Here is a 12,129-nt window from a genome sequence, read left to right on the forward strand (position 1 = left end):
CTTCTGTGGGAGAAGCCTTCTGTGGGCTTCTACTCCAGTCAAGCTGAGGAGCCGCTTTAAGCGAAAAGCCACTTGAAGGGCTTTCTTTAAATATGGCAGATAACAAATTGCTGTTAGAACTTCCAAAAGTACAAATATTGAGAAACTACTAAAGTGCTCTTTAAATGTGATTACAGTTGAACAAAACTTCCCCAAAGGGGCAGGAGAGACCTGAAGGGGACATGAAATTAAGAGACTTTTTATTTCAGTTTGACCACTTGTTTAGTTGAAGCTGTGACACAGAACTCACAAGGTCAAGTAAGTTTGCTTAAAACCCTTTTTATAATCACACTTACTATACCCAAAATACCATTCCCAATGTTGTCCATCATGATTAAACATCCAATACATCCACCTGCCCAAGAACAGCCATGTTTGAAACCTTTTTTAAGAGACAATGATTGGGTTCACTGCAAACAGGAACTAATAATAACAAGAAGCACTCAGACCACAGAGCTGTGCCAAGGCAGCTCGTTCTCTGGGCAGTATTTACTTTTAAAGGAATTTTTGTTTTGTTCAATATTCACTTGCTTTGCTTTAAGAAGTTTGTAGTGCAGATGTAAAAGGTAAAAGTGGGATCAGAGGTCAAATGTGACATGATATTTGGATACAAACTATATTGCAATATTTAGAATCCCCATATGCCATTCCCTGTATGCCTATATGTTACAAACAACGTACAGTAAAAACAATGGCAATATGAAATAGTTCTAAATAGATTTAGCCAAGTGGCGGAAGGCTTTCACCTGGGTGGTGTCAGAATCTCATCTCTGCTTTTCGTAGATGATGTGGTTCTGTTGGATTCATCAAGTGATGGCCTCCAGCACGCACTGGAACGGTTCGCAGACGAGTGTGAAGCGGTGGGAATGGGAATCAGCTCCACCAAATCTGAGGCCATGGTCCTTAGCCAGAAAAGGGTGGAGTGCCCACTATGAGTCAGGGACGGGTTCCTGCCCCAAGTGGAGGAGTTCAAGTATCTCGGCGTCCTGTTCACGAGTGACAGGTGAAGGGAGCAGGAGATCGACAGACGGTTTGGTGCTGCGGCTGCAGTGAGGCGGACGCTGCACCGGTCAGTCGTATTGAAGAGAGAGCTGAGTATAAAAGCGAAGCTCTCAATTTACCAGTTGATCTACATCCCTACCCTCACCTATGGTCACGAGCTGTGGGTGGTGACCGAAAGAACGAGATCATGGAAACAAGCGGCAGAAATGGGCTTCCTCCAAAGGGTGGCTGGCTTCTCCTGTATAGATAGGTTGAGAAGTTCAGCCATCCGGGAGAGTAGAGGTGCTGCTCCTCCACATCGAAAGGTTGAGGTGGTTTGGGCATCTGACAAGGACGCCTCCTGGGCACCTCCTGGGGGAGGTGTTCCAGGTATGTGCCACTGGGGAGAGGGAGATGTGGGTTTCCCTGCTTAGGCTGCTGACCCCGCAACCCGGGATCTTGCTCTATTCCGACATGAGTGTAATTAGACATCACACAAGCTTTGTACTAGATGGCAGGCAGGTAAAAGGCCATGTGATATCCAATCAGACTGAGTCGAAAACATATTATTACATGCACATCTGTTTCCTAATGCCTATGAAAGTGCAGTGCAGAAGTGGATCTGTGAAAATGGCTACAGACGCCCGCCTACAAGTTTTTCCACATAAAATACCTGATGATGACAGAGGCTTCTCTCTCAGTAATGCGGACACAGTTGCCATGGCAGCCGCTCCATTAATTTGACTGTCTGAGTGCAGCATCCTGACCCTGCAGGCTTCACGCTCAGCGTTGTCCGAGCCCTGGACCAACAGGAAGTAGGCAGCACTCTCACCTTTGACCTCAACATCGGGCACTAAAAGAAAAGAAAGACAGGAGCATTTGTTACTTATATCGACTGCTCTCAGAAGTTTATTTTTTTCTTTTTTAATCTTTCTATTATGCTTCACTAGGGATGGGTATCGAAAACCGGTTCTTGTTGAGAACCGGTTCCCACTGTTTCAATTCCTTGGAGTTGTTTGCCATTTTTGCAAACGATTCCCTTATCGATTCCAGTCGCCCCGAATGACGTCACCACGTTGCGGAGCGTCATTTACCTGGCAGGAAACACGGCGCGTAAGCAGCTCAAACGCTCAAAAGTTTGGTTATACTTTACGAGAACGGATGACAACAGGGCAACTTGCAATACTTGCAAAGTAGATATTTCATTTAAGGGAGGAAACACTACGATTATGCAAAAGCATTTGCTCACAAAACGCGTGATGACCTTAAATGAATGTCGTGTTTTTAATTCCGCTCCGGACTCGTGAATCTCAACCCAGCAGCAGCGGTAACGTTTGCACGTCCTCTTCCGTTAATGCGGCAGGTAAATAATCAGCTAACAGTGCATATTATGTTAGCGCGATCTGCCTTATTACAAAACCTGCCATTACTGTGCATTTAGGTGACCATGATGAGAGAGACAGACAGAGTCTGGCTCAGATGCTGGCAGTTCTCGCTGCAGTCTACCGGTAGCGTCTCCTTTCAGGCCAGGATAGACGAATGTCACCGAACAGTGACTAAGTTTGTGGTAAAAGGCTTGAACCCATTTGCCACAGCAGATGCCCCCAATTTTAGGTAAGTGAATGTGTTTAATTGTAGGCAGGGACATTACTGGATATTCTTGTGTAATTGCTACTGAATAATTTATGTTATAATTTGTTATTGCTACAGAAGAATATTTATTTTATTATTTTACATTTACAATTTTTTTTTCTGGGGACCCTGTGACACCCCATTGAAGAGCCATAGGCTGTGGATCTCTTAAGATCTCACTGTTGGGTTTGTAAGGCCATGTTACTCCTAAATTTCTATCTTGTTCAAAGAGAAGATATAAAACGAAGTTCTAAGCTAATTGAACTTAGTGTTCTCCTTTTTTAAAAAGAATCGATAAGAGAATCGATAAAGAATCGAATCGTTAACTAACCAACTTGAGGCTTAAGGGAATAATGGTAATAAGAGGGACTGATCCATATGGGCACAGAGAATAGCCACTTTTTGTGGTACTGAAGTTCCCGGGCTTTCATTCAAAATCTGTTTATCGTGAGCACCCACCCATTAAACATAAAAATTATAAATAGCTTCAAGCTATTTCAAGCTATTGATGCCTGTGGGCACTATCAGCCACTGAGACAACAGACAAATTTTAGTGTTTTAATGAATGAATATTTCATACATTAAGGCTGCCTGTTTATTTAAGAGAGGTGAACAATACATTATAATTGTACATAATAATATCACAGATGATAGACTAAATAAATAGATTTTACTTAGATGCTTGTTCATTCTTAATAAAGTGTTATATGTTGAATTGAACTGTATGTCATCTGTTCAAAGGCTCTCCCAGTCAGTGCTGTTCTCCATGCCTGTCTTACTGTACATGATGTTATTAGCACAAACACTTTAAAAGTTACTGTGACTCAAACATAGAAAAATAGATTTTTTATTTCCCTCACCTAATTTTTAAAAGTATTTTATAGCATATAACACGTTTGAAAATATGCTTTGGTTCCCATTTAACTCCAGAAAATCATAAATCAAAATATGGATATTACCTGTCCACAGATTCATGGTGACATAACTGCTCTTTTAACTGTCTGGTGTCTTTGCTTTGTTTGGTGTTTGTAGACATGGTTTACATGAGTTTTTAGCTGAGATTCAGAGGTTTCTGTGGACACTACTCATGTCAGCACTTATATTTCTGACCTCGTGTTATAATCGATTAAACGTGGTCTCCTCCCCTTTGCCCCCATTTTTGATGTTGTGGGTGCAAATGATCAGGCGTGACATTCTCATAATAAATCAGATAAAATACTGCAAAGAATTAATCCTGCGTTTGTGTGATTGAAAAGTGTGTGCAGTGACACTGTTTTAAAGATTTGGCATAAATAATTCTGGAGTGAATGAGCCTAAACATGATGACCGGACTAGTGACACCATATCACCTGTGACACTCACACACGCACGTATGATCTGAATGTTTGAAAGTGTTTTGGAAAAACTCTGTAAAGATTAGATGAACAATACTCAAAGGATAAATTCAACTGTTTTATTTTGTTAGATAAGTTGAAAAACAGTTAAACAAGCAAGTAAATAAAGAAACAAGGTAAAACGAAGTAAGAGCAAAAAGTTAACAAGTAAATAACGAAACAAGGTTAAATGAGGTAAGAGCAAAAAGTTAACAAGTAAATAACGAAACAAGGTTAAATGAGGTAAGAGCAAAAAGTTAACAAGTAAATAACGAAACAAGGTTAAATGAGGTAAGAGCAAAAAGTTAACAAGTAAATAACGAAACAAGGTTAAATGAGGTAAGAGCAAAAAGTTAACAAGTAAATAACGAAACAAGGTTAAATGAGGTAAGAGCAAAAAGTTAACAAGTAAATAACGAAACAAGGTTAAAAGAGGTAAGTTCAAAAAGTTAACAAGTAAATAACGAAACAAGGTTAAATGAGGTAAGAGCAAAAAGTTAACAAGTAAATAAAGAAACAAGGTAGAGGAGAGAAAACCCCAACAATCCCCTCTGAGCAAGCACTTGGCGACAGTGGGGAGGAAAAACTGCCTTTAAACGGGCAGAAACCTCCGGCAGAACCAGGCTCAGGAGGGGGCAGTCAACTGCCGGGACTGGTTGGGGGGTGAACAGAGGTGGAGCAAGACGAGGCTACATCAGTTGAAGAAGCAGTATTGTCCCTCTACCGGAAAAAGCTGAAGAATCTTTTCTTCTTTTTCATGGACTTTTCCACGAGCGCCTTTTTGTCCAGGATGAGGGTTCTCAACTCATCGATGGTTTCTGTGTTTTGCCTCTCAAGTTTCTTGCATGTTTGTTCCACCTGTTCTAATGTTGCTTGTGTTTCTTCAAGCTTTTCTTTGAGGTCTTTGGATGTTGCCTCCTGTGTCAGCTTTGCCTTCTGCAGGTCTGCATTTCTCACTTGATCTTCTTTGTGCAGGCCTTCTAGCTGCTCATTTCTTTTCTGGATATCGCGGAGCGTACACTGCAGGTCCTCATGCGTTTTGTCTTGTTTTTGCTTTTGGGCCTGCATTTCTGTGTTTTCCCGCTTCAAGTTGTTGAATTCCAACAATATCCCCTTAATGAGCTCTGAGTTGTTTTTCGCCATGTGATCAATCTTTTTCTGCATGTGTGAGCATCGTTTTTCTAGTGTTTCCTTTTCTCCCTCCAGCTCACTTGTTTTGACCTTCAGTTCATCACAGAATCCTTGCAACTTTTGATTTTTACTCTCAAAGTCCTTGATAATGCACTTTTCTTCTGTCAGTCTTTCTTTCTGTTGCTCTTTCTCTTGAAGGAGGTCTTTATTTTGGACCAATGTTTGTTCCAACTCTGCCTTCACCATTCCGTACTTTTCCTGCATGCCTTGGAGTTCGCGCTGCAGGTCTTTTTGCTTTGTGTCCTGTTGTTCCTTCTGTTGGAGGACTTCTTTATTTTTTTCTTCAGCTTCATCAAGCTTTCTTTGGAGCAGGTGATTCATTTGGTCCATGTATTGCAGATCCCACTCCATTTTATCAATCGTCGCTTTCCTGCCTTGAAGCTGCTCGGACATATCTTTAACTTCAGCGCTCTTTTTCTTGTTTTCTTTGATGAGGGATACAATCTGCTCTCTGGCTTGAGCAAACTTGATCCCCCAGCCCTCATTAATAATGTTGATGTCGGGCTGGCGCTGTAGTGTTTCTTCCAGGTGTTTGTTTTGTGCTTCCATCTGTAAGCACTTCTTCTCCAGGTGAAGTTTTTCTTCTTCAATTTGTCGAATTTTGTTCTGGAGATGGTTGTTTTCATTCCTACTCTCCTGTAATGCCCTTTGGATGGATAAGAGGCCATTTGGAGAAATTGGCCGGCCACGCGTGGAAGTAGAGGCGGCGAAATCTTTTTGTCTCGGTTGCCGTAATCTTGGATACATGTTGGCGTTTGTATCCGATGACTCTGAGAGGTTTCCAAATTTTTCTGTAGTGAACGTTTGAAGGCTGCAAACACAAAGGCTGCGAAGAAACGAACTGAAAATTGCCGTTTCTCACCCCTATTTATAGAAAAACTTCAAAGGATCCTTGTGACATCCTTGTGACATCATCACTCCTAAGACAATCAGATTGTCACATGACATTTTGGAATGTGGAATGGGGATATGTTTTTTTTTTAAACAGTTTTCAAATGTAACTTAATATTTAAGTGTTTCTTACTTGACCCGCTTAGTCGATTAAAAAGTTCATTGCCACGAACACCCCTAATGTTATATAACAGACCACAGAAAAAAGACAGGTTTTTTTCTACGTGACAGAGCTATAATAAATGTTTTGTTTTTTTTAATTATCCTACTTTTTCTAAAAGGGAACATTATTTAAAGAATATGTATTTAATTAAAAACTCTGTATTCATCTAAAGTGTATACCAAGAAGGGTGAGCTTCCTGCTTGAAAAGGAAATGACCAAAATAAATGTATTTCTCTGCAATTACAAACTCTGTGTAAATAGTCTTGGTGTCAAAATAAAGCTAACACTGGTGAGATGTCATCAGAGCTGTAAATATTACTGCAGATGTTACTGTGTCAAAGTTACTGTGACTCAAACATAGAAAAAATGATTTTTTATTTCCCTCACCTAATTTTTAAAAGTATTTAATAGCATATAACACGTTCAATACCCATCCCTATGCTTCACTGCAGAACTGAAAAATAACTCACATTTTGTATGACTATTATTTCATCCTAATGTTTCTTCTTGGTGCATCATTGCCAAAAACTGTTGTTGTTTCAGGCATTATCTTGTATATCTATTCAGCACCACTTCAGAGCCTTCCCAATGGAGAACTTTATAACTTTATTACCTATACCAGTACAGTCCCACTAACCAATGTACTTCCCTGCAGGAGAGACAGCTCTTTTTTGTTGTTGCCAAAGCGACTGTGACACTCCAGTTTTACCTGGTAAAGACTTTGGTCTCCTAGATAGAGATTCTCTCCAGCGCTGGGAGCTGAGTTGGCTGGCTGCAGGCTGTGCAATAGGAGTGATTACACAGGACAGACTGAACAAAGCTCCGACCTAGAAACAGAAATACAGCAGATTGGCATACACACAGTCCCCAACCAACGTCATTTATGATCGATATATATTATTAATCATGAACATTCTGAATTTGTGATCTTGGAAGAGCTTTAATGTAATGAACAGGCTTCTTTGGTTAGGCGGATCTTTCTGTAGCAGACTTTTGTACATGTAAGAGCACAGCTAAGTTACTCGTACCTTTCCACACAGTGATCGCAGCTGGTTCAACAAAAGTTTAGCTTTCACAGACATCCCAGAAAGGCATCTGTTTGTCATTTGTGAAGGAACAGCACAATATTGAGGCACAAAAGTTATAAAACCACCTTTCAAAGACAGAAAAAGTCTTAAAACAATGAAATAATGGGGGGGGGGGGGGAGCTATTTTGTTATCAACAATTTTAAAAATGTATATTAATAGCCATGACTGTTTTGGTTTCTGACAGCCAAGCTGTTTGTGTGTGACACATACTAAAATCTTACCTAATCCTGCAGCTGTTTCATTTGAGCAGGTGATGGAAGCAAAAGTTATGATATTCTATTTTTATTTTTAAGCATTCATACAAACACACAGATACAGACACTTTAAAATAAGGATACAGTTCAAACTGGGCGCTGGAGATCAGGAAGCTTGGCAGGTCTGACAGATTAACCAGCTGAACCAAATCTAAAACTGGCGCATAGTAATGAAAGACCTGCAAATGAATCAAGAAAAGAAACAGAAAAGACAACATGATTAAAATAGATCATATTTTTCACAGAGTACAGCCTTCAACTCCATTTAAATCAGCGATGTCAAACTCATTTTACACTGTGGGCCACATACAGCCCACTCTGATGTGAAGTGGGCGAGACCAGTGAAATTACACGATAAACATATAGAAAAGCGACTGGTAGATCATTGCGGACACAGAAATGTCTGTCATGTAATTATAAATTTAAAGTATAAAGTTTTCTTTAATTCACAAAAAATGTCCTTGTACTTTGGTGTAATATGACTGGAAATGGGGTGGAGGTCTTTATCAATGGGAAAAGCACCAAAATCTATGAAAATACAGTTAAAAGATCAAAATCTGTCAACTCCTTTAAATTTTCCAACGCTGTCCAGTCGTTGCCAGGCCAATTACGGCACCCGGGCCTTATGTTTGACACCTCTGGTTTAACCCATCACATATCCCTCATATAAAAAAAATAATCCTTAAACAAAATTCCCCAAGATTATCATAAACATTAAAAACAACACTAACACCTGACTACTGCCGTTGTTCTATCAATGCCATATTTTGCTAGAAGTGAGGAGGGGCCTCGATACACCTTTAGGTTTTGTCATGATTTAATGTGCAAAGACTGACATTGAACACAATTCTGACGCGACATCTCTTGTTTATAAACCCTGATTGAATTTCACTGGAATTGGCAGTCTCATAATTTATTGAATGTCAAACTTTTTTAAGTCTAATCTACATGAAGATTTAAATGATCTTGGGTCAAAATTAGAGCTTAAGAAAGCTGGAAACATTTATAAATCCCTTGTTCAGTTCAGTGAAGCCTCTGACTAACGCAGTGACCTGAAGAGAGATTATTAAGACCTCCAATATTCAACTGTCCTCATTATGTTCACTTGAAAGCACACTTTGTAAGAGTTTAAGACTGCACGCTTCAGCAGTCATAATATGACATTGAACATCATTCGTATAAATCTGATTTTGTCTGACTGAGCTCTATTGTTCATTAGACAGCTCTGCTCTGAGCTATAACAGGTTTTCTGTGAAGGCACAGACTCCTTCACTGCCTAACAATGACTAATCGTATATTTAGCAACAATTTAGACAAAACATAGAGATAAAATCGCTGTGACTGAACCCACAACTTTATCAGACATATGGGAAACTGATTCATGCAAATTCTCAGCTAGGTGCTGCTAAATGTAATGATGTAGCTTTTTCCGCTCTTCAGGGAAAACAAGCAGTGCTGTTGAGAAAGGAAGACGCTATCCAACCCACAACTTCTCAACAGCTTCGGAGAAAAACGCCTCATCGGAAGCTTGAGAATATTCAGTCCTTTAAACAAAGACTAGATATGGGCATACCTAGTAGAACCCCCGTGTGTTTGACTTTGTGGTTGGGTGACTGACTTCTAACATTAGATTTTTTTTCCATAAAATATCACTCACCCACTCACTGTATTCACATCAGTAACCACTTTTTTGTATATTCTAACACCCGTGCATAAAGACTGTCAACAAGCAGTTCAAAAGTGGTGGGAGGAGGAAGTATAAGGTTGTTTCCTGACATACGCTGACATGGCATAAACACCTCTCGGATATAAATAAATCTCTCACATGTTCCTGCTGGTTCAATAAGTTCAACAACAAACAAATATATATCAAATCAGTAAAATAAGATGAAGAGGTAACAAAAAGCAAAATGTCTACTGTAAAACTTTAGTACATTAGCCCTCAACAAGTGTTCCTGCTTGTTTGTTACTGGCAAAAACTCAAAGGAGGTCTCCACCACTTACCAACCAACTTCCACTGCAGGATAAGCTGTGTGGGAGCGAACAAAGTCTAAAGGTCTGAATGTTTGAATGCTTTAAAACCCCAAAGACAATGCAATGTGAAGCCCTTTCCCTGTCTTGACAAACAGGGTTGATGCTCTCTTTAAAACGTCACTTAAAGAGATTAAAAGTTGTTATTTTAATATGCTGTAGGGCAGACGGAAATGCCTGAGAAAATTCACTAATAGCATTTTTCCTGATATACAGTACAGCTCTCTGGATGATACACTTACAGAATAGAAATGGTTTTGGTGCATTTACTTCCATGTTGTTTGAAATGAGTGAAATAGATTTGCAATTACTTAGATTATTGGTGCTCTCTACCCAGATGCATCCAGAATATACAGCAGGCAAAAAGTCTACCTTTTAGTCTATGATAACGGTAATATTACATTTTGTTCAACAATATTTTTAAAGTTAATGATAATTGCAAAAATGTTCCACTAAGAGGACTCCCTTTCCATTCAACGACACTTTAAGCGTGTCTTTTTTGACTGTTAATTCAAATGTGTTTTTAATGTTATAGTTTCAGTTACATGAGGGCTGGTATCAAGAAAATGAAAAGTCAATTCTGTGGCCTCTCCCTTCACTGAGTGCTAGTAATTATAATGTCACTTACTCCTGACAGTGAGGAGGTCTAACTAATAGTTTCTGTCTGAACCTAGTTTAGTGTGTGTTTGTCTGAGTACAAGTCGCTGCACAGTCATTTATCCCAGCAGTGTGAAGATGTGATAGTTTTGCTGTCCTCAGAGCTGTTTTTTTTAATTGTGTGCCAAAACAATCACTGCCATCTGCTTCTCTGTATAAAGATCTGATGAAACCCACACACATTCACTCTCATTCTCCATAGACGCATAAATGAGCAGCATGCACAGACAAACTCTCAAACTCTGCTTAAACTGAACAATAAGCGAACACAACAACACACATAGTATCTGGTGCCAAACACAAACTCACATAGCAGACAGTGGTTACAGATATTATACATGTATAACACAGAACATGTATTGTAATATTATAATGTTAAGACTCATTAAAACAAGACTATTTTTCTTTAATGAGTAGATCAGAAAACTTTGAAACTGTCTTTACTGCTAATCCAATGAATGTTAAAGGTACTCCGATTGTGTAAGTATAGACATTATCAGCTAATCGATGAGTTTTCATTATTGCATGTATTAATCTACATAAGAAAACTCACAACAAAGCTTTACAATGTAATATAATACCATCATGTTTAGTACAGAATACACTGTCTGTAAATGTGGTTCTTTAAACTATAGACAACAAGTAGCAGAACACACACTTGGCCAAAGCCACAACCTCAGATTCTAAATGTTAGTGAAAGTTCATCACATTACAGTTCTGCTCTTAGAGATAAATAAAACTCTAAAAGGCACAACTGGTGTTGGTGGCCGATGCACTGGCACAAATCCCCTGTAAATACAAGTTGTATAACACATCATTCCCAGGTCTCAGTAGATCTTAATAGGGTATGAGCCTTAGTGACTTTATTCACCATATCAATTTAAAGGCAAATGGCTGAGTAAGAACCAGGAATAAGAAATAATAAAACCATCATAGATATAAACCACTGAGAATACTGCCACTTTCTGTGATTGCCATTATTATAGTAAGAACTAGAGTTGGACATTCCTTTATGACCAAAGGGTTTTGGGACTAATATTCTCCTCAACTCGATAACATGTTAGCTTTTATCTTATATGCCATGAAAATGACACTGAAAGCTGAGTTCCTAGAGTAATTAACCAGATGAGCTATTAAATATTACATATACATCCAGAAAATCTTTAGACATGTTTTATGTTTTCATCCCACAAGGCCCGGCTGTTTGTAAGTGAAACATCAGAAATGCTTTTATTTCTTCAGTATTCTCTTGTGATGAAGTAGATGACAGTTCTTGGCATACGGGTTCCAGTTCAGATCAGTTTATGTGCAATACTGGACTCCAAAGTACTTTTTTGGTATAAGTAGGAAGCTTCAAACACACCTGTTCTTACCACGAAATCGGGTAGATTAATGTAACTATGATAAATTGTTGTTTTCTAAACTCGTCTGAGAGGTTTAGTAGATTCATCTGTGGTATCAATTTGTTAATCCAAGATAACTCTGTTTTCAAGTTATTGCATTCAAAAGATTTTCGGAAAACTTGTCGGCCAAGATTTTTTGTAGACATACAGTTAGGTCCATATATATTTGGACACTGACAAGTTTTTACCTCTTTATTGAAACCTATTCCATTTATGGACATGGACATAATGCGTAGACTCTCAGTGTTTATTTGAGGGTATCCACATTACAAATGGATGAAGGGATTAGTTCCTTAAGATGTGCCACCCTCTCTTTACAAGAGACCAAATGAAATTGGACAGTTGACTCAAAGGCTATTTCATGGGCAGATGTGGGCAATTCCTTCATTATGTCATTATCAATTAATCAGATAAAATGCCGGGCG

At 39.0% G+C, this 12,129-nt stretch overlaps 1 protein-coding gene across 3 annotated transcripts in view; it reads right to left on the minus strand.

The window, feature by feature from the left end:
• The window catches only part of mtbp (MDM2 binding protein), a 39,285-nt gene that overhangs the window by 14,733 nt on the left and 12,423 nt on the right, over nucleotides 1-12,129 (minus strand). For all 3 annotated transcript variants that reach the window (XM_085365246.1, XM_085365245.1, XM_085365244.1), the window contains 4 exons: nucleotides 7,698-7,792; nucleotides 7,299-7,365; nucleotides 6,980-7,097; nucleotides 1,694-1,873 (listed from right to left, as the gene is read on the minus strand). In XM_085365246.1, the coding sequence (XP_085221372.1) occupies nucleotides 1,694-1,873; nucleotides 6,980-7,097; nucleotides 7,299-7,365; nucleotides 7,698-7,792 (460 nt within the window). The remainder of the gene's footprint in view (nucleotides 1-1,693; nucleotides 1,874-6,979; nucleotides 7,098-7,298; nucleotides 7,366-7,697; nucleotides 7,793-12,129) is intronic.

This window comes from Diplotaxodon limnothrissa, linkage group LG11, assembly GCF_057381915.1.
Source record: "Diplotaxodon limnothrissa isolate DT_005_m linkage group LG11, D_limnothrissa_male_GT1.1, whole genome shotgun sequence".
NCBI lineage: Eukaryota > Metazoa > Chordata > Actinopteri > Cichliformes > Cichlidae > Diplotaxodon > Diplotaxodon limnothrissa.